The sequence below is a fragment of the Heterocephalus glaber genome, unplaced genomic scaffold (assembly GCF_053883595.1).
Source record: "Heterocephalus glaber isolate CG9 unplaced genomic scaffold, H.glaber_assembly_v1.0 deba00001472, whole genome shotgun sequence".
NCBI classification, from domain to species: domain Eukaryota; kingdom Metazoa; phylum Chordata; class Mammalia; order Rodentia; family Bathyergidae; genus Heterocephalus; species Heterocephalus glaber.
Genome location: NW_028258315.1, coordinates 26,498,502 through 26,520,736, shown reverse-complemented (window position 1 = coordinate 26,520,736; position 22,235 = coordinate 26,498,502). Strand labels below are relative to the sequence as shown.

Here is a 22,235-nt window from a genome sequence, read left to right as displayed (position 1 = left end):
ATTTCTGACCTGAGTACCCCATTGTTGGTATTCTCACTCTCTGGCTACACAGGAAGCTTCTAGAAGATGTTTTGCCCCTATGTCTCCAAAGAGGCCCCTATGTGGAGTAGGTGCCAACTCTAACCTTCATGGCACCTACTTGAAGTCAAGATCATATATTAGCCCTAACCCTAACCTGTGATTGAGCAGCATGGTCACAGCAGCCCCAGGGCACCTGAGCACGGCCCTTCCCCTACCCAGCCCCCTTCCCAGCATGTCCTGTGACCTCTCAGAAGCATGTCACAAGAGATTTTGTCAGAAGGCCTGGATGGTGGGCCACAGGCTGTCACAACCTGGCCAGGTCTGGTAGGAGTGGCCCCACCTCCAACAAACTTGGGTAAATATGTAACTGGACCCCACACTGACTGCTTAGCAGTAGAACTGCATTGATCTCAGGCCTTCCTGGAAGGGGCCCAGCCTGACAGTCCATCCTGGCCAAGCTGGGTGGCCAGGCCCCTACCCGGGTCCCTCCTCCCCGCCACCCCCAGCCTGTGTACAGAGTGGCTGGGAACAGATCCATCCCCACCCCTTGGGTATAAATGGGGCCTGTGCAGCCAGCCAGGGAAGAGCTGCGCTCCTCTGTCCAGGAGAAAGCAGGTAAGTGGAGCCCTGGGCTCCTTCCCCAAGACTCCCTGCTACAGCTGAGTTGAGAGCAAAGAGGAGAGGCAGGGTGGGGGGCTGCAGGAGGGGCTGGCTAAATGGCATTAAGCATTCATTCAGAGCACAGGGCCAGGGTGGGTGATGGCCACTACCACGGGGACATGGTCACTGAGCCGCCTTTCCCTGCAAGCCTGTCCTCCCCAGGGCCTCCCATCCCCTGGCCGCAGAGCAAAGGTGGCCAGATCCTCCTGCTTCTTGGCAGAGCAGGGTCTCAAGGGCAAAGAGACTGGCCTAGGGTCAGCGTCACCCTGACCAAGAGCCCATGGGGCCTTTTCCAGTGCCAGGGAAGAATGAGGCTTTGTTGTATGGGCTACAGGGCTGGTGGGGAAGTGGGGTCATGGGGCTCACCCAGGGAGATACAGTCACCTGTGGCTCTCAGGTGATGTCTCTGGTCCTGGACTCAATGCCAGGTCAGGGTGATCTGGCTTCTCACTACATCCCCAGCATCAGGACTTGCTCCTGTCACTGGGCTCCCAACTACCCCAGGCTCCAGAGGTAGAAGGGCTTTCCAGCCACCAACAAGGCAGGTTTTTGCTTTGCCAAGAGGCAACATAGATTGGTGCTGACATACCACCTACAGAATCCAGGCTCCTCATCTGAGTTCTAGTTCTGTCTCTTACGTCTGTGTGACCTGGAGCAAGTCACCAAACCTCTCTGCTCCACCATGACACAGTATTAATGACTTCACCTGACAATCCCTTACTGGGACTTGTCACGTCTGGGACCATCTTGGGGATGCAGGCCTTGCTTGCTAGGGGAGGGGGCCACTTTCATGGGGCCTGCTTTCTCATGGGGGAACAGACATCCAGGTGAGAATAAATACACGGCTACAGTGAAGAGGGTTTGGAGGTGGCAAGTGCTATGCGAGAGGGGGTGTGGGAGGCACTGAGGGGGAAGGGCATTCTGGTGAGAGTTTTCCCCATGGCAGTGACTGGGACCTCATCCAAGTGACAGCACCCCTCAGTGGCACCTGTGTCTCATGGGTGTGGGCACTGGTAAGCAGATCCTGGCTGCCCCTGCCCCTGATGATCCCACCTGACTCGGTTTACATCAGCACGAGCAGACACTGCAGGCTCCTCTTGTAGGAGCCCCGCTTTTCCATGCCTAGTGGCCTCCTGTGAGAACAGTGGGCTGAGTCAGAGGCGGGTGAGGTGGTGGCTGATCAGAAGTCAAAGGTCTCCTCGTGGTCGGGTGACCAGGGCAGAACAACACACTTTGAAATTCTGTGGATTCACCAGGTAGGGGGCAGATACAGGTCTCATAAGCTGAGTGTGGGAGGTGGGGCACTGCATGTCAGCCAGCTTTAGATCTCTGTAGGAAATTCCGATAAATTAATTTATAAAGAGAAAAGTTTTGTGTTGCCTCATGGATTTCAAATTTCCAGTCTGAGCTGTGATGGATTCATTACTTATTTCTCTGTGGAAGGTGCGGATGGAAATTAGAGGTCAGCGAAACAAGACCCTTTCTCCTAATGGTTCTACCACCTCCCACCAGCACCATGCTGGAGACCAGGCCTTTAACTTATGGGCCTCTGGGAGACAACCATCCAAGCCACAGCACAATGTAAGATGGATGACTGGGCATACACAGGCAGGGCAAGGAAAGCCAGATGTCGAGGTGTCCTTGACTCAGGGCTGGGATGCAACCCTTCCAAGGAAGCCCTGCCCAGAGCTGAGGACCAGGCCCAGGCTACCTACCACAGCCAAGGTTGGAGCTAGGGCTCATGAGATGGGGGATACTGAAACCCAACTGTGCATGGCAGTGACCTGAGAAGTTAGCAAGTCTGGCCCTGCACAGGCCATCGAGGCCGACTGTGAGCGAGTGAGTGAGTGAGGTAGGCAGAGTCCTGGATCCCCCTGGGGCCCACTAGGGTACAGCAGAGCTGGTTTGGAGCTTGGGATGACAGTGAAAGGCCTGGTCTTGGGTTGAGCTCACAGTGTTCAATCCTGGCTGCATGGTCAAGATCTGGGGACTCTAGAACCTGTCCCTGGGGCCCACCCCAGGGCCATTAGATTATCACGGAGTAGGGAGAGGGCTCCCTAAGGATCTGCATGTATTGCATGTACTAGGTCCTCTAGGGGAGAAGTGACTGCCATCATCATGGGTGTGACTTGGCCTGCCAGGGCTGTGGTAATGAGTGCCACAGCTTGGGGGCATCAGTAACAGAATGTACTGTTTCCCATCCTGCAGGGCAAAAGTCTAAGGTCAAGGTGTGGATAAGGCTGGTCCCTTGGCTTGCAGATGGTGTCCTCCCCCTGTATCCCTACATAGTCTGTGTGTGTGTGTCCTGATCTCCTCTTATTATTATAAGACACTGGTTAGATGGGATCAGGGTTAACTGTAAGGACCTCACTTTAACTCAGTCACCAAGTCTCCAAATACAGTCTCAGGTCCTAGGATGAGTGTTCCAGTGTATGAATCCACAGGGCAAGCTCAGCCTGTAATGGTGTGTTTGGCACTTGGACCGTGTAGATGCTTTCCATGCAGCTCTGAGTCCATTTGGCTGCTTAATACCCATAGACATGGATGTATTTCTCCAAGTCCACTTGGCTGCAGGGAATACTGGGATGGTCAACGGTCTGGGTGGAGGTCACTGGAGAACCACCTTTTCCCCCTCACACAGTGTTTTTCAGAGCACAGAGATGATTCTCACCAGCGTGGGCCTCAAGGCCACCATCCTTTTCCTCCTGGCCTGGGCTGGCCTGGCTGCTGGCGATCGCGTGTACATCCACCCATTCCACCTTCTCTTCTACCCCAAGAGCAGCTGTATCCAGTTGGAGAAGTCCAATGGGGAGACCCCCAAGGAGTCAACCTTCACACCCATCCCAGTGCAGGCCAAGAGTTCCCCTGTGAATGAGGCTGCCCTGTATGAGCGGCTGGTGCTGGCCGCTGAGCAGCTGACAGCTGAAGACAGGCTGCGCGCCACCCAGGTTGGGATGATGGCCAACTTCCTGGGCTTCCGCATGTACAAGACCCTGAGTGAGGTGGGGAGCACAGCCAGCGGGGTCATCCTGTCCCCTGCGGCTCTCTTTGGTACCCTGGCCTCTCTCTACCTGGGTGCCCGGGACCCCACAGCCAGCCAGCTGCAGGCACTACTGGGGGTTCCCATGCAGGACCAGGGCTGCACCTCCCGGCTGGATGGGCACAAGGTCCTCTCTGCCCTACAAGCTGTTCAGAGCCTTCTGGTAGCCCAGGGCGAGGCCAGTGACCGGACAAGGCTGTTACTGTCCACTGTGGTGGGCCTGTTCACGGCCCCGGGCCTGCGGCTGAAGCAGTCATTTGTGTTGGGCCTGGCTCCTTTTGCCCCTGTCATCTTCCCCCGCTCTCTGGACTTGTCCACCAACCCAGATCTTGCGGCTGAGAAGATCAACACGTTCCTGCAGGCTGTGACAGGGTGGAAGATAGGTGGACCCCTGGCAGGGGTCAGCCCAGGCAGCACCCTGTTGTTCAACACCCATGTCCACTTCCAAGGTAAGACCAGCCCCCAGGCTGCCTAGCCCTGGCTGGTGCCCAAGGGTGCTGATCCCGGCCCCCGTGACTTTCGTGCCCGGAGTGTGGGCTTCCCCAAGCAAGGCAGCTCATGGGGATGGGAGTGGCAGCCATATGGAAGGAGTTGAGGCCTCCCTGGAGGAGGTGGGAGGGGACTTCCTGCCAGGTTCTTAGGTGGGCGCCCACCCACCCACTGCCTAGTACATGTGGGTCCTGGGGCAAGCCTCCACTCTCATCATTTAGTCTCCTCTGAAGAGGGAAAGATATTTCATGCTTCTGTTTACTGGCGAAGCAGTGGGGACTCAAAGGAGCAAGAATCTTACTCAGGAGAACACAGCCCCAAGCAGGTTCCTGGGATCAGCCCATATACCCTGCCCACAGCCAGCTCCATTCCAGGACCAGGGCCTCTGGCCCACGTAGAAGCAACCAGTTTGTGGGCTACAGTGTGCTCAGTGGTGGCTGCTTGCCTAGCTTACATTGCTTTCACATCAGGATGGTTCTCATTAGCACATCCCTACTATAAAGACTGCTCATTCATGCAATGAATTTAATTCTCCTATGTGTAAGACTGAGTTGGCTGTCTCAGATGGGCAAGAGGAAGCTAACCCAGGTCACGCGTTAAAGACAGGCAACAAGTGACCCCAAGAGCAGGAGCCTGGTGTAAGCTGAAAGTGAAAGAGCTCAGAGAATAAAGGCCATTGCAGAATAGAGGGAAGGCTAGAAGTGCCTGGGGAAGAAGGAAAGAGGAATCATCTGAGCAAAGGCTATGGGGGTGAGGGCAGAAGAGAGGGTGGAGCAGCTGGCTCAGCCAGAGCACAGGATGAATCTGAATGTGTTGCAGGAAGGAGGGAGCTTGTGCCTGGTGGGGACTGAAGAGAGGAGTCCTGCTCAGATCCATCCCCGCAGCCCACAGCAAGGACTGCATGTAGGCAGCAAGGACATCCAAATGCCATGTGTGACAGTGTGACAGCCCGGGCACATGGTCACAGGGATGTGCACCAGATCTGTGCATTGATGGGTGGCTGGCTGGGGAGGAGAGTGTTGACAAGGTTCAACAGGAAGATGCACAGCTTGGGGGCAGAGTGCCACACAGGCTGCTGTAGACAGAACAGTAGGGATAGAGCAAAGTGGGTTGTGCCTGATGATTTCCCACCATGACAATATCCTTGAATCTCTAAAGATCTTGTGTCTGCCTGTGAGTGCCAGGAATGGAGAGGCCAGGGGATTGTCAGGTACTGTCATGGGGGCAGAGGGAGGCCCACCTTGTGCAGAGCAGCGGGGAAATGGGGATGAGCCTGCCATCCCAAGACTCCTTGAGAAAGTGGTTCCCTGAGGTGAAGGCAAGAAATCCACTGGTGTTAAGAAAGGAATCTCGCCCGGGAAGAAAGCCCATCCTTGCAGTCCAGACTACAGAGCTGAAGAGGAGGAAGAGGAAGAGGAAGTCAGATTCAGAGCACTGGGCGCCGGTCCACCCCCTCGTTCTGTGCTGACCTTGCTGGTCTCAGCTCCCAGCAGATGGAGTTCCTCCTGGCCCAGTTTGTCCTTCTGTGAATGAATAGGCTGTCTTAGGCATTCTGGGTCCCTCAGTCAGGTTGGATGTGTGAAACTCAAGGTGTTAGGCCAAGGTCACAGGTGCCCTTTGCCAGTGGTTGGTCCCCCCATGCTTGGCAGGCTCCATGGCACCAGTTGAGTTGAACCACAGGAATTGACTTAACCTCAGAATGGGGCTGGCAAGTCAGGGTTAGACAGGGACGAGAGGGCACCACCCCCATGGCAGAGTCCAGCATTTCTCTGTTTTTGCTTTAGTTGCTAGGGGAGAAAGTCCAGCCCTTTCCCTCTTAAAGTAAAAAGCCTCTGTTGAAGTCCCTTGGGGACAGGCTGAGGGACACTCAGCTTCTTGCTCACATAGCCTTTGGGAGTGGCCGTTGTCTCCCCAGGGCTCGGAGCATGGAGGACCAGGCCCCTCCACCCTCACAAGTACTGGGCCCTGGTAGGGGCTTTAGCCAGCCCGTTCTTGCCAGACCCACATCAACTCTCCGTGACCCCACCTTCAGCTTGGGGACCCCGACTCAGGACGGCAGGAGCCTGGCCCCCTGAGCCCCCTCTCCAGCCAGTCACTGGCCACTGGGATGGGCTGTTGTCAATCCCTCTTCTCAGAACACCCCTAACGGTGCCCCACCATGACTGAATGTGCAAGAGGAAGGTCAGGGAGGGGTCGGGGTCATGGAGAGCCCCCGGCTAACAGTTGTCCTCTGCGCAGGCTGGCGGGGAAGCTCAGCCTGAAGCGCAGCCTGCATCTCTCTGCCTCATCCTCAGCCTGTGCGTGGAGACAGGGCAGAGAGCACTGCCCTGCACAAGGCCCATGCTCAGATCTGGGGTCACAGCAGGGTTGTCACTCATGGCCAGGGGCACTGAGAAGTGGGGCCTTCATTCTGAATCTTGGGTGCCAGTCTGATCTATGACTTTGGGAGGCGGGGGACCTGACACCAAGGACTGACCACCACAGGCTCTGTCACAGCTGGACATGGACAGGTGTCCTTAGAGCAGTGAGACGACTGTGTGTGACACGTGTCATTGTATATTATCCAGCCCTGCAGAATGCCCAATACCACGAGTGAGCCCTGTGTGAATGACCACGTAGCCTCGGGTGTAACAAATGGAGGCTGGGGGTGTGGCTCAGCGGTGAGTCCTCGCCTGGCATGTGTGAAGGCCTGAGCTCCACCCCCAGGGCGTGCACCCCCCCACACCCCTACACACAGTCATAGTAAACAGACTGTTGTGCTGTGAGGTGCTGATGGTGGCCGGCAGGAGTTATATGGGAGTACTCTGTACTTTCTACTCAATTTTGTGAACCTAACATGGCACTTTAAAAATGACTTATTTGTACAAATAACGAGTGTGGCAAACTAGAAGCTTGGGATGGGGGCAGATCTGGGTTTAGGTCCAGCTGGTCAGGTGGTAGTGGTTCAGAGACAACATCACAAGCTCAGGTCTGGTGTGGCCTGGCCAGGTCTTCGGCAGTGGCCGAGTGCTGTGGCAAGCTCAGTGGCTGGGTCACACAGGACAAAGACCTGAGCAGCATCGAGCTCTGGGTGGGCAGAGTCTGTGTCCAGGATGAAGCTGGCCCAGCGGGCAGGGAAGGGGCTGAAGTGGAAGTAGGTGGGAGTGGCCTGCCCCTTCCCTGGCCTGCCAATCACTGACCTCCTCTTCCGGCTCTGTCTGGATTCAGGGAGGATGAAGGGCTTCTACTTGCTGCCTGAGCCTCAGAAGTTCTGGGTGGACAACAGCACCGCGGTGTCTGTCCCTATGATGTCGGGCTCCGGCATCTTCCAGCACTGGAGTGACACACAGAACAACTTCTCAGCTACTCATGTGCCCATCGGCAGGAGTGCCACCCTGCTGCTGATCCAGCCCCACTGCACCTCCAACCTGGACCAGGTCGTGCCCCTAGCCTTGCACCGTGACTTCCTGGCGCAGATGAATAACCTGTCTCCCCGGTAGGAACCTCTGCTCTTCTGGAGAGCTGGGGTGCTGGACTGGCCCTCTACCCAGAGTAGGGTGGCTATAGTGCCACCTGGCTGGCTGGACTGGGTGGTCCCTGTCGTGTCTCCATTGCAGCATCAAGTGCTGGCACAGGAGGGGAAGTGTACTTCTCATATGAATTATTTGACCCCCAGTTTTGCAGGGACAGAAACACCTGACCTGCCCTGGTCCCACACACACACAGAGCAGGTCCAAGGCACCCAGAGCATCTTGGAATGGGTTTTAGGGGGCTGTGGGCCCCCTTGAGACTGGGGGCTTCCTCAGGGAGCTGGCCTTGAACCAGAGCTGATTGTGTGAGGCCAACAGGGGTGGGGGGGCAGTGCTTGCTCTGCTGTGACAACACGGTCCCTTTCCAAGCAGCTGGTCTCAACCTGCATGTCAGATCCAGTCTGGTGGGACAGCAGCCTGCTCCCAAGACATGAGTGGCATCCTCATGTCAACTTTGAGGTTTTAAAGTGTTTAAATGGGGGCAATCAAATATAGTCACAGTGCCACCATCACCACTGTCCATCTCTAGAGCTTTCACATCTTGCAGAACAGAAATTCGGCCCCATTACGCTCAGACTCATTACTCCATGCTCCCTGTCCAGTGTTGCAGCCCCTGCCTGTGTCCTCAGGGTTCACCTGAGCTGTCCCGCAAGACCACCCCTCCTCTTCATAGCTGCCTAACACCCACTATGCACACACGTTTTGTCCATCCACCGCCTGTGCATACACACAATGTGACAACATGCCACACAGGCTGCTGTCATGGTCCCTTTGCTGAGTCTGTCTCTATTCCAGGTGCCCTGGGGACAGCCACTTCTCATGACTTTAGATGGTGGCACTTCTTAGCTCTTTTCAGAACCTCTTGACATGCAGGCAGCCTAAGAATACTCAGGGACAGAGGGCAGCCAGTTGCTCATAATCAGCAAGGTCTCCACCTGCAGGGGCTCCTCATCCTTCTAGCACTATTTCAAGCAACCTGAATGTTCCACTGTGTTTGGAGCTGAGGTTTTTCTCAAGGGAGAGGATGTCTGGCTGTATGAAGGGCTGGACATTCCTTCTTCAGGGACAGTGCAGGGAGCCCCGGCTGTGGGCCCTGGATCTTTGCAGTTGGCTGGACTTCCAGGACCCCTAACCATGTCATCCCCCAGGGCCATGCGCCTGACCTTGCCCCAGCTGGAGCTGAGAGCATCCTACGACCTACAGGAGCTGCTGGCCTGGGCCAAGCTGCCCACCCTGCTGGGCACCGAGGCCAATCTAGACGGGATCAGCGACACCAGCCCAAGACTGGGAGAGGTCAGTGGGGAGCTGGCTCAAGTCCAATGAGAGGAGGCATGGGTAGGGCCAGCAGGGCTGAAGCCAATGGGGAGAGGGAAGAGGAGTCCCTTGCCGGGTCTGCTCTGCTACCTACTGCAGTACAGGCTGGACCTGTCAGCCTGCCTGGCTTCAGGGTCTTCTGGATCCTGTGGCAGGGCTGGGCTAGGATGAGGAAAGTGAGTGCCTGGGCCAATGCCCTGTCCTCTGGCTCCTTGAAGACATTGTCTCACCACCACTGGGAACGAGGCCCATTTGCAGTGCCAAGGACACCCTGCACACTCCAGGTGCTGCACAAGTGCTGGAGAGAGCAGGTCACTTCCAGGGCATGGGCCCTCTGCACTAGGTTAGCTGCAATGGAGAGAGCCAAAGCTCCCAGGGCTAGCAGGGTGGCAGGGAGAGGTGCATGTGATTCGGCATGGGGTGGTCAGTGTCCACATGAAGGATGTCTTCCTGACAGGCTGGACAGGTCCTCCTCCAGGGCATGGCTGTCCCACGCCCTCCCGGTGGGGAGGTCCTGGAGCCCTTGGGAGAGAAGCCAATGTCCACTGCTTTGCAGGTGCTGAACAGCCTCCTTTTTGAACTCAAAGCAGATGATGGGAAGCAACCTGTGGAGTCCACTCCCCAGGCAAGCACACCTGAGACCTTGGAGGTGACCCTGAGCAGCCCCTTCCTGTTCGCTATCCACGAGAGGGAGGCAGGTGCCCTGCACTTCCTGGGCCGTGTGGACAACCCCCTGAGCGCAGTGTGAGGTCAGTGCTTGCTGTCTGTGGGACAAGGCTGGCAGCAGAGTACCCCGCCATGTCAGTGACTGTTGCCCCTGGTCTTCTTCCTTTCCTTCCAAGAGTGACGCTGGGCGACAGCAATCTCCTCTGTAAACACAGTGCTATGGATAATGAGCAGCTGAATCAGCCTCCCAGGCCAGGTTGCTTGGAGGATGGGGGTGGGAGCCAGAAGCCAGTGTTTAGCATAGGCCTGTTCTGGAAAGAACGGGAACTGACCAACTTGTTTGTGAAACCAGAAAGAGTTAGCTTTTAAACTGAGAACAGAAATTGGGTTTTAAAATTAAAACACATTTGGTTTTATTGCTCTGGTTTTATATTTAGCTTGAGTGTGACCTTGACCTTCATGGGGTTTCCACAATATCTTAGTTGTTCTTTCCTGTGATTTTTGAAAAACACAAAAGATATAAGAATTTGAATTTAGCTAGAATGTAATACCATAGCTGATTTATCTCTGTATTGTTAATAAATGTCTTGCAACAAGAAGCTAAGAGGATTCTTAGCAGCACAGAGACGTGCCATTCAGCTGACAGAGTGCTCTCGAGGTCCTTTCTGGGCTCTGTGGAGAGCCAGACCAGCACCTGATCGTCCTTGCAGAGCTTCCTGGCTTCCTGGACACCTTTGCTCTGATGGTCATGACCCTCTGAGGATGGCCAGGGCTGTGGAACCTGTCCGCACACAGTTCTGGGAGAGAAATGGGACCGAGGACATCCTCCACCCAGGACATGGGTCCGAGAGCTGTTCCTATGATGCAGGGGGTGGAGGAGAGAGCGAGAATCTTCAGACACATATTTGCAAATGCCTTTCCTTCGCTGGTGTCTCCCTGTTCCACTTGATGGGATTAGGCCCACGGCCTCTAACTCTGGGGTGGGCTGGAGGGAGGGCATCTGGCTGGCCAGTGACAGGGCTATGCTTCCTCCTGTCATGCGCTTGCCTTTCTCTGGGCACACATGCTGGAGCAGATGAGCAGTGCAGTGTGCTGGCTGCTGGGCAGAGCCAAGCAGAGGCTCCCACGGGGATCCCTGGCCACCACATGTGTGTTGCCTCCCTGGCTTCAGCTGGAGTGTGGGCTCTGCCTGCTCATGCACAACTGCATGTGCATTCCAAGTGGTGCCTCCCTTGGAACTGCCCAACTCCCTTGGAACTGTGTGTGGACCACAGCAGCTCTGAAGACAGACATGGCACGCTCCTGACTTGGGCCAGAAAGCTGTGCCATCCTCAGAATTTCAGCTTCTCCCCCGAGCCCCCCATCCTTGGACATTCCTCCCTGGCTCTGATGTCACTGGGCCAGCTTGTCCTCTCTGCCCTGTGGGTGAGGCCTGGTCTGACCTATGAGCACAGTGGGTTGGGTAGGTCCTGGCTCAGAGGTGGATCCAGCCTATGTACTGTTGTGTGACCAGGGGCCAGTTCCTCAGCCTCTCTGGGCCTCACTGCCCTGATGTGTCAAAGAGAAAATGCTGAGATGAATGAAATGAATAAATTAACCACCATTAAAAGAGGTCACAACCCCTGTTGGGAAGTCCTGTCCTGTGTAAGTATGGTAGAATGGGGGTGTGTACTGCCATGCTGGGGGCCACTCACTACTGAGGTCCACTATGACCTGTGTCTGGTCCCTTATGTGGAAAAGGGGTTTGCAGATGGGACTATAGCTCTAGAAGTGAGGATGATCCTGGGTTATGTGGGTGGCCTTAATCACAAGTACCCTTACAAGAGGAATGCAGGGTGAGAGCTGAAGACAGTGACTGATGCTATAATGGCAGATAGGAGATGGCTTAGTTACTTTTCTCATTTCTGAGACAAAATACTCAACACCCAAATTTAAGGAGGAAAGGTTTATTTAGTTCACAGTTTGTAGAGGTTTCAGTCTATAATTGGCGGGTCGAAGGCAAAGTGGCATGAGGGGCATCACAAAGGAGAAGCAGTTCATGGTGGGCGGAAGGCAGCAAAACAGCAAAGTAGCAAGCAGCAAGCAACAACCAAACACAGCAACTCTCTTTCTGACCAGGGCAGGTAGCACTCACACCCAGGGAGGGCCTTCCCATTATCTACTTCCAAAACTATGACAAACCAATCAGTGGAGTAATTTAGTAATCTCACACCCTTGATCCCAGCATCACATACTTAATCCCAGCATCACACACATTAGATCCACCCATCTCTGAAAAGCCCCACCTGTGACCCCATGAGCTTTGGTGGTGGTGGTGGGGCAGCTAGATACAAGCCATAATGAGAGAAGGCAAGTGCTACTTGGGGATATAGGCCAAGGATCAGAAATGGCCCAGGCAGCCAAAACAGTTGTGTGTGGGGGGGTGGCCCTTCCTCCAGCCCTCTTGCCCACGCTCAGGGGGTCCCTTGAACCTCAGCCCTGGAAGGCTTATGTCTGAGTTGTTTTAAGCCACTGAGCTTGTGGTGACTTCCTGCAGGACTTCTCTGTGCATCTGTGGACCCCCGGCCACCCTTGGAGTCCCTGGAAGGCTACCCCACAGGAGCAGTTCAGTTTCTGGCACTTCAGTGGTGGATTTGTGTTGCTGCTCTTGTCCTTCTTATGGGGATGTTGACCAGGCATGCACAGGGCTGGCACCAGGGGGCATAAGTCGGCCACCACTGGGGATACAGGTGGCACTGTGCCTGGGTAAAGCTGGAGGAGAGGCTCTCTGCTGTGTGCCTTTGGAGCCTGGCACTCTCCTTCCTGCCGCCAGTAGCACCAGGATGCGCCACACTCTTCCTCTTGAGGCCTGTCCCTCCCTCAGTGGCAGAGCTGGCCAGGGTGTTCCATCTTCCTAACTGCCTGCAGCTTGGTAGTGGGGCATGCAGTTCTGCTGCTGCTGGCTTGGCTTGTGACACTGGCTGTGGCCTAAGGATCTTGCTGCTTTCTCCACATGCATGACTGAAATGGAGGTGACCAGAGCCCCAGTTTGTGTGGGCTGGGGTCCCGCCACCACCGCAGGGCCTATTGTCTTCCACCATGACCCACTGTCCCCAGGTCTGTAGAGCTTACCTCATTCTTACCCTCTAAGGGCCAGGGTGGGGGTGGATTCTGCTACCCAGGCAATGCAGATGGCTGCAGGTGCCCAGTCTCTTGAGAGTTGAAGCCCAGAGATTACTCACAGGGAGGTCCTAGGACCTCAGCAGCTCTGTGTTTGGAGAAATGCAGTCTCAGGCCCCAGAGACATACAGAGCCAGAATCTGCATTTCGACAGGAGGCCCAGGAACACATCGGCGTTTGGGTTGCACCATGTTAAAACTGCACAAAATGTGCTCCAAGCACAGGCTTCTGGAAGGGGCTGTCGCCACAGCCAGTGCAGCTCCACTTGCTTTAAGCTCTCAGTGGATGACACATCTCCAAATTTGATTCCTAAAACCCCATGGGTACAGTCTAAGAGTAGGATGACCATCGGATCTCAAAGCCGCTTTTTCCAATTCCCCAGCACACTCCTTTCACAAGTGCTAGCACTGGGGCCAAACAGTGAGCTGGAGAGTCACTCTGCCCTAGTGGGTCCTGGAGTCACTATCAGGGTGTGGTCCTGGGATGAGAACTATGACTCTTATAATCACCCTAATGACTCCAGACAGCTGCTGTTGCTAGGTAGCTAAACATGTGGGGCGTGTGTGTGTGTGTGTGTGTGTGTGTGTGTGTGTGTTTTGAGAGACTGAACCCAGGGCTTTCACACTAAGGTACATCCCCAGATCTATTTCTATTTTGAGACAGGGTCTTGCTAAGTTGCTAAGGCTTAGCAAGACTGGGCTTGAACTTGTGTTCCTTCTGCTTCAACCTCAGAGTGCTGGGATTACAAGCATGTGCCCAGCACGTTTTTATTTGGAGACAGCTGCCAGTTGACTCAACTCCAGGGAAGGCTGCCACAGCACTGTGTTGCCATAGTTTCTTTGGTTGCATGCTGTGCTCTTGTAATTGGGACCCTTCTACATCAGGACAGGTCACAGGAACACCAAAACTTTGCAGGTTTGTGTTTGTGTTAAAACTTAACACAAAAGTATTACCGCTAGGGCTGTTTCTCTAAGACATTTCTTCACTAAATTCTAAGTCTTCCTGGAGTTGACAGGGTGATTACTCAGCAATGACAACTACTTTGAGGCTGAGATTTTGGCAGGAGATCCGGACTGGCCAGGGACATTTCACAAGCAGGCTGGTACTGGAGCTTTATGGCAGGCTTCAGTGGGGCACAATGGTACACTCAACTCTGTATCCCGGGGTCACCCCTGTCCTCAGATAACACCCTTAAAGCAGGTGAGAGACCTGAGTGTACGTGAAGGCACTCCAAATCCATTCTTGCCTTTTTCCGGGACTCACAGCTGGACTTCTTGTTCTCAAACCCTACAACGGAGCTGTGGACACTGGAGGGTAGGAATGCTATGTGTCACCCAAGCTAGGCCACACAGCCACTTTGTGGGGTGCTCCATCTCTTCTCCCTCCCTGGTGTTATAGTGGAGAGTGGGTGGGCTGAATGGCGGCTTCCAAGATACATCATGTCCAATCCTTGGGACCTTAGTGTAGGACAGCACTGGGAAATGGGCTCTGTGGTATAATCAGGTCAGGGATCTGCTAGTGAGATCACCCTTGTTGAATAGGATGAGTCTCAAACCCTGTATGGCTTCCCAAGTGTCCTGAAGCATCAGAAAGGGAGAAGGCCATGTGGAGTGGAGGCCGACTCTTCAGCTTTCAGAACTGCAAGGATAGGTTCCGTGGTAGTAATCTGCCCACGCAGGAAGTAAACACAGGTGGCCCCAGGGTGAACTTGGACGCAGGATGGAGGTGGTAGACATCCAGTTAGCTGGGGTCCCCAGGTGACTGCCTGGCTGCCCCATCCACATGTTACACCAGCAAGAACTTGTGTCTGAGACCATTTTGAACCTGTATGTTAATGCTGAAAACAAGTACTCTTTTACAGCAGAAGGTACTGTACTACTTTAAGATTGACTTATTGATTCTTTAAAGCAAAGCTAATAAAACCAAATCAAAGAAAGGAGAGCTGTTCTGGGGAGAGCTACAGACAAGCATTCTCAAACTTAAGATTCTGTTTCTGCAGTCAGAAGCAGATGCTATGACAATGAGGCTGTCACTCTCACGGGAGCTCAGAAAGCAGTGGTGTCGGACCCAGCTTGGTGGGTTGGGGCAGCATCTGGGCCCCATTCCGGAACACTGGCATCTGTATGGATGCTGGCACTGGGGAAGGAGGGAGGGAAGGCTGCAGGACGCTGGCAGGGTGGGACTGGGACTATCCTGCCTGGGTTATGGCCCACTATATTTGTACGATAGAAATGATGCTGGAGTTGGGGGTCTAATAAACTTCCTCCTGCTTCCCAACAGGCAAGAATGGCAAAGTAGGGCAGGGGGCGGGGCCACACCAGATCGCCAATGGATGAAGGCTGGGCTGAAGGACACTCTGGCCAGGCCCTATGTGTGGGAGTAAACTGACCCCTCCCTTGGTTCCTCTCACAGTGCTCCAGCTCTTCATCAGGAAGTCTTCCCCTATCAGTGTGAGCTGCCCCATGGGGTGGGGCCCACTGGCTCCTGCAGAAGATGCCTAGTTATTCTTTCCTGGGTCAGAGCTACCACATGCTACAGCAAGGTTCTATGTGGACAAGACCTTCTGGTCGTGTGGAGGGAGGCACCTTCCTGGCAGGGACTGTCCTAGTACAGGGTGCAAGTGACAGGTGCAACTCACTAAGCCAAAAATCACAAATGAAAGGCACATGCTTGTGGCAGACACTGGTTTTATTTAGGAAATAAATCTTCCCTACTAGCTCTGCTTGTGACAGAGGTTAGGCAATGAGCAAGCAGGATCTGCAGTGCTGTTCTTCTGTGCCATGCTGAGGCTGGGCACCACGGCATGTGGGAAGCCCAGGGCAGCAGTCATCCTGCCAGAGATGTTTCCTTGGTGTGGCTGCAGCACCAGGTGGCCCCCCGCCCCTGGCCTGGAAGACAGCTTCCTGTCCACACCTGCATATATGCTTCAGTCCTGTTTTAGAAATCAGCTCTTTCACACTAAGATTTACAATAAAAATAAAATAATCTGTTTGTAAACTATAGTAAAAAGTTTCAAAGGTCTTTAAAAACTATCTTCCATACAATGGAAAAGGCTTTTGTTCTTTTTGGGTGATGGAAGACCCAAGTGTGTTGAGAGGGGCGCAGGTGCTGTTAGTGACACTGAGGACAGAACCACTTTCCCTCCTCCTGGCTTCCAGGGCGCTCAGGGCTGCTCAGCCACTGCCTGGTCCCTGGCAGCAGCCATGAGCTCAGTGAGGGCCTCGAAGCTTTTGATGCTGCTTGTCTGCAGGCCCATCTTTTGTATCTGTGTAAGGACATGAGAGTGAACTGTGTGAGTGGGATTTAAGTTGCATATGAAGACCCCTATAAAAACAAGAACAAAATTCCCCACCCCATCCTCCACTGAGCCAGAAGCCAGGGCTCCCAAAGACCTGCAGGATACTTTTCCTTTAGAGTTTTGGGGGTCAAACACTTTGCATGCTGAGAAGCCAGTCTGTTAATTTATCTCACTCTGACCGGGATAAAAGCCTCTTTTGTGGACTTTAAAGGAATGCTGGAAAAGAAACTTCACACTAAAAGAAATTTTAAAAAGTGAACTATTTTAAAAGTGGTGAGTGGTGAACCTTCACAAAAGCACTGGCTTGAGCTCCCACTTTCTCAACTGGCCAACAACCTCTGAGAACAGGATGGACTGGAAACACTCTTGGCACAGCAGCTACTGAGCTGACTCTGGCAGCCAAGACTCAGCACACAATGTTCCTGCTTTTGTTTGAAAACAGCAGCCGCAAGGCCTGGGGAGGCAGGCGCCGGCATGACTCAGCATCCTGTGCTCGGACCCGGAGCTGTGGGAGCCTCTTCTCCCTCTTCCCTTCACCCCTGTTTCTGGCTTATTTGCTGTTCATGGTTCTATAGTAAACTTTCTTGCTTGTAAAAAGATTTTAATTCTCTTGTGAAATAAAGAAACCTCGCAGGCAACTTCTGCAGGATGCACCTCTAAATTCACCTTGAGTGGAATGAACTTAGAATTCCACAGATGGCCCTGATGTGTGCAAGACACTGCTCAGGACCAGAAAGCAAGGAGCTTCTCAGGACACTGCACCATCTCACTTCTCTGCAAAGGCCTTCCATGAGGAGCTACTGCTCTGTGGAAAGTGGCAGTTTCAGACATCTAAAAGTTCTGTGACACTGAGGACATCACTTCTGTCTATGCTATCTGCATCGTCCCCTACCGATGGTCTACACACCAACATCAGCCACATGGTGTTATCTTCATTCTAAAGTCTGTGTTTTACAGAAAACTGACAAAACCCAGGTGGGGAATTAAAGAAGCTGTGCTCAGACCTCATTCCTCACAGCACAGGAGAGGGGGGTCCTTCAGCTCTCCTCGAGGCCATTTACACACCAGGCTTCTCTGCACCAGGACAGGGTCCTGTTGTGAGCTCAGAGCAGCGGGCAACATGAGCACGTGCACCATGACTCTAGCAGATGCACAAGGACCCACCAGTGACACTGAGAGGGGAACTCTCGGCACCCTTCTTCCCCTTTCTCCTGGTTCCTCATGCAGAATCTTGGCCTTCACAGTAATCTAGGCCTCTCTCATAAGCTCAGGCAACACTACCCCAGACCCTGGACTCGGCTCCTCCAAGGTGGTACCTGCTCTCCCAGGTACTCCACATCCAAGGCCAGCTGCAGTCGGATCTTGTCATCGTCGCTCATGCCACCACTGGAGCCCACAGTGCTGGTGGCAGGGGCTCTCCTGGCTTGCTTCAGTCTCTTCAGGCTCTCCTCCATCTTCTTCACGGAGTTCAGGACATCTGACACAGTCTCACAGTACCTTGGGTACAAAGACACAGTTACCAGTGAGAGACATCTGTAACACCAGAGCACTGGCTTTGTGAACAAAAGAGATTTTTAAGAAAACCTCATCTCTAGTAAAACGCCACCACAATAAATAGTGTTTCTTGAGATTGTAAGAAAGGCTCATAACAGCATAGTATTCTCTCAGAACGTGAGAAACATGCACAAATTTTGCTTAAAGCTTTAATCCTGAGCACTATGAGAAACTGACAGGCCAGTATCTTTCACACTGAGTGGACATCTGCAGCATGTTGCAGAGTGACAGATTCACTCCAAACCGGCCATTTAAACCATAAAGGTATCTCAGAATTTTAAATAAAGCTGATTACTTTACAAATATTCTTTATAAACTTCAATCTATAAATGAGTTCATGTTTGCCCACAAAAACAGTATAATGCATCACTATTATGTTCTAACAAAGCTACCAATAGCTATTCAACTCATAACTACTAGAAATAATAAAACACTACCGCCAAGTTAATAATTAAATGAAATCAGTAACAAAGTAGAATAACTTTTTGGGGGGCAGTGCCAGGGATGAAATCCAGAGCCTCACACATGCTGGACAAGTGTTCTCCCACTGAGCTTCACTGTCAGCCCTGAATAATACATGTCCTGGCGTGACTGAATGCCAATGCTAGCACTGGGGCTGGATGGATTGGATAGGAAGAGATGCTCGAGGGTTTGGGAGCTACAAAAACTGTCAGGTGCAATTATGCTTTAAAATGGACATTTTCTCATCTTGATTCCAGAGGTCTCATCTGGGAAACGCCATTGGGGGAGGCCCTTTCATTACATGGTGTGACCAGAGCTATGTTGGACTGACAGAGCCCAGGAGGAAGGGCCTGGCTAGGGCAGGGGGAGGGGAGGGCAGTGAAGGTGGCTGGGAGACTCTGGCCAGCCTGGCTGTGGTCCAAGTGGAAGAAGAGGCCTGCAGAGCGAGAGGGCAGTGGGAAGGGAAGGGAAGGGGAAGGAAGGAGATGGACTGAGTGACCACATGCTGCCTCATCCAGTGCCAGACAGTGTTGTGATGCTCTGTCAAATCTAAACACAGCCCCGTGATGCCTCAGCCTCCCCAAGTCACAGACAGCCCCTTCAAAAGTCACTTACTTGTGAGTGCTCTCAGAGAGAGCTCCTTCCAGCCACTGCTGCATTACTGCGGGCTTGAGCTTATTCCTGTGACCACTCTGAAGCTGGTAAAATGGCTTTAGTGCACTGTCCACATAAGAGGAGGCTGTGGTTGGGACCTCCTGGAGTAATATAGGTAGGGGATACAGACAGAGACAGAGACAGAGACAGGGAGAGGGAGAGGGAGAGAGAGGGAGGGATGGATGGAGGGAGGGAGATAGGGAGATAGGGAGAGAGGGAGGGAGGGAGGGAAGGAGAGAGATAGAGAGGGAATATCAAAACCTCAGGCTCTGAAGGATATTACTGTCCCTGTTCTGACACAGTACAACCTCCATCTCTCCCAAGACGCTCCTCCGGGCGGAGGAAGACGAGGGGAAGGAGCAGAACAGGACAATGCCTACAGCCAGGCTAATTCAGATGTGGTCCACCACTTCCAGCTGCATTCCTCTAGGGCACTGCTTCCCCAAATTTCCGCCCACAGTATTCACCCAGTGATCCTTTTAAATTCAGGTTCTGGGCTGGGGATTTAGCTCAGTGGTTCCACACCTGCCCCGCAAGCGCAAGGACCTCAGTTTGATCCCCGGTAACCCCCCATAAATAAATTAATAAATAAATTCAGCTTCTGATTCTTGAGGGGTGAGGAAAAGTTATGAGGCTGCAATTTGTTTACTTTTTGACAGGGTCTTGCTACGTAGTTCAGGCTGGCCCCAAACTCACCGGGTAGCCCAGGCTGGCCCCAAACTCACCGGGTAGCCCAGGCTGGCTTTGACCTCTCAACAATCCTACCTCAGCCTCCCAATGAAAACATTCACCACCACACCCAGCAAGGCTGAATTTCTAACACCCTCCCACCAGGGAGTGCCACTGTGGTTTATCAATAAGCCACTATTTGAGAAGTAAGGATCCTTCAAGTGACCTAATCTTTCTTAGTTTTGGTTTCTTCATCTGTAAATAAAGATACAGCACCCACTTCATAGGAGGAGCAGTGAGAGTCTGCCAAGAGTTCAGCATAGAGTCTGACCTACAGTACATATTCTCAATAAATATACAGAAAATATGTGGGAGTTGAGCCATCTGAGTACAATCGTGAGACCCTGTCTCAAATGAAAAATAAAAAAGGGGGTGGGGATGCAGCTCAGTAAAAAGCCCTTGGATCCCAATTCCCAGTACCAAAAAGAAAAAAGAAAAAGAATGTATCTCGCAATATAAGACAGGCTTCTCTCTCCTTCCTACTCTCAGGCATAACCTTCATGTCAAACCAGAAAGAGAAAATTAGGAAGATACTTTTGCTAGAAGTAACTCTATTGCTCCTCTCAGATCCTAACACAAAAAGAGAAAGAGCCACACAGGATGTCAGCACTAATGTCAGTCCGGCGACAGGGAGCCACCTAACTACACACAAAGCATCCCAGCAGGTGGGAGAGTGAGGCCAACAGAGGTGGGGGTCCCCACGCTGAGCATCATGGCAGAAAGGAGAGCATGGCCAAGGGACGGGATCCCCACACTGAGTATGTAAGCAAAAGCTTGGCCATACAACATTTTCACAGTTCTTGAGAATAAGTTTTGGTAGAAACTAACTAAAAGATATTAATTTACGTTGAAAATCTACAACCGGAGAAAAAAAATTAGTAGAAGAATTATGTGAAATCTAGAATAAAATGAGATCAAGTGCATGAAAATGAATATTCAGTTGGTAAAACAGAATTTCCTAAATCACTGTTGTGCAAGAATAAACAGAAAAATCTGTCTTTGACCACCTGTGTGCACCACTTTTTAAAAAAATCTTTAAAAATGCCTTTAACTGTTTTTTGCAGTGCTGGGGATTGAAGCCGGGGCCTTAGTTGATAGGCAAGTGCTTTACCACTGAGCTACACCCCAGGCCCTCACATATTTTTAAATGTAGCTTTCTGTCTTATTCAATTAAAAGTCAGAAGCAGATACTTCCAATGATAATATGAAGGGAGCAAGATAGATTTAAATTCTTTGCATATAAAGATAAAAAAGTATTAAAATGTTTTCTTTAAAAGAAGAATGCCTTTCCATTAGGGCCTAAAGAACACAGACAAAGTCCACACTCCAAGCTTCTTTTTCCTTCCCACCTGTGCTGTTCCTACCTCCCTTACTTGCTCTGTTCTCCCATCTGTGCTGGGCTCCCCATGGCGACCTGCTCCTACCTACTCGACCACACCTCCTCCTGAGGTGTTCCTAATACAAACTTCCCACTCAGAATTCTTTCCCGTGAGCCACACTGACCTTATTGGTTCTTCGGTAAAGCCTGGGGACCTCCAGGGCACTTCTCAGGTAACTGAAGCAAGACTCACTCAAGTCCTGTGTGATCTTGTGGCTCAGCACAGGCACACAGGCTGACAAGGCGCTCTGCGAGTCCTCCAGGGCCGCTGTGGAGACAGAAGGATGGGTTTAAGCTCTTTGTTCCAGGCAGATGTAAACTTTATTTTAAATACTACCATAGTATTGAGAAAAATCAAATCAAATTATTAAACAAAAGATCTTTTTAAAAGAAGTTAAAAACCACAGAGCAGAATATAAAAACAACTAAGGATTTACAACTTGGGAAGAAAATGTTAAATATATCCTAGTCTCTGAAATTTTTTTTGGTAGTCTCTGAAATTTTATTTTACATTGTTTCTTATTCAAAGATTTTCTGAGTTTCAGATTCATATGTACCTGAGATAGAGGAAAAGTTCTTAAAGCCAATCATTTCAAGTTTTGGTCTGACTGTCTCCAGGAGTTCAGGGAGCTGTAATACAGAAACACTTTATATATTCAGTTATCACTTATAAATCAAAGGAAGAGGCAATTCTACAAACTCAGAGTATCATTAATGACTGGTGGAATTAAAATAAAGATTTTCAGTGATATTCACCTAGGGAAAGCAGTGCTTAGGGCTCCCACCACAGGAGATGTGAACAACACAGGAATCATGGGTAACATCAGGTACTAAGAGACCCGGAGAAGAGCACAGACCCATTCTGTGGTTCTCCATGACATCACACAAGATCATGATAAAGACCATACTCCTGTTCAAGACACACAGATGCACCTTCTCAGCACACAAAGTATTGAACTTGCAGAAAGCACAGTCCCATATGACAGGATGTAAACACTAAAATCTGTCCTATAAAGTTTTTAATGATAAAAGCAAAAACATCTGGGCCCTATGCAGAGAAAACAGGGAGAACAGTGCATCCTCAAGTTACGACCGGCCTGACATACGAACAACTTGGGTTAATTAGATTAATGGAAGTTTCGTCTGCCTTTTGTTATCTATAGCTTGTACCCAGGTAAACATTCAGATCCCAGCTATACTGACTTACAACCAACTTGAGTTACAACCAGCCCTCGGCAACCAATCGAGTTTGTAAGTCAGTGGTTCACTGAAGTTTTAATATGTCAACACTGTACTTTCAAG

At 51.9% G+C, this 22,235-nt stretch overlaps 2 protein-coding genes across 3 annotated transcripts in view; one reads left to right on the top strand and one right to left on the bottom strand.

Annotated features, from left to right (window-relative positions):
- Nucleotides 1-449: 449 nt before the first annotated feature.
- Nucleotides 450-11,323, top strand: Agt (angiotensinogen). 2 transcript variants are annotated; one of them, XM_004854676.3, is made up of 5 exons: nucleotides 450-636; nucleotides 3,323-4,170; nucleotides 7,418-7,685; nucleotides 8,868-9,012; nucleotides 9,590-11,323. In XM_004854676.3, exons 2-5 carry the CDS (start codon nucleotides 3,342-3,344, stop codon nucleotides 9,779-9,781), a joined length of 1,434 nt encoding a protein of 477 aa, XP_004854733.2. In that variant the 5' UTR covers nucleotides 450-636; nucleotides 3,323-3,341; the 3' UTR covers nucleotides 9,782-11,323. The 2 variants fall into 2 exon arrangements, with proteins under 2 accessions (XP_004854733.2, XP_021122083.2); XM_021266424.2 differs by lacking the exon at nucleotides 450-636 and adding an exon at nucleotides 2,087-2,262.
- Nucleotides 11,324-15,527: 4,204 nt separating this feature from the next.
- Nucleotides 15,528-22,235, bottom strand: part of Cog2 (component of oligomeric golgi complex 2) — a 45,263-nt gene continuing 38,555 nt past the window's right edge. Inside the window, exons 14-18 of the mRNA XM_004854677.3 lie at nucleotides 21,491-21,563; nucleotides 21,059-21,201; nucleotides 18,788-18,927; nucleotides 17,473-17,653; nucleotides 15,528-16,123 (exon numbers count right to left, since the gene is read on the bottom strand). Of these exons, the coding sequence (XP_004854734.1) occupies nucleotides 16,022-16,123; nucleotides 17,473-17,653; nucleotides 18,788-18,927; nucleotides 21,059-21,201; nucleotides 21,491-21,563 (639 nt within the window). The 3' untranslated portion in view covers nucleotides 15,528-16,021. The remainder of the gene's footprint in view (nucleotides 16,124-17,472; nucleotides 17,654-18,787; nucleotides 18,928-21,058; nucleotides 21,202-21,490; nucleotides 21,564-22,235) is intronic.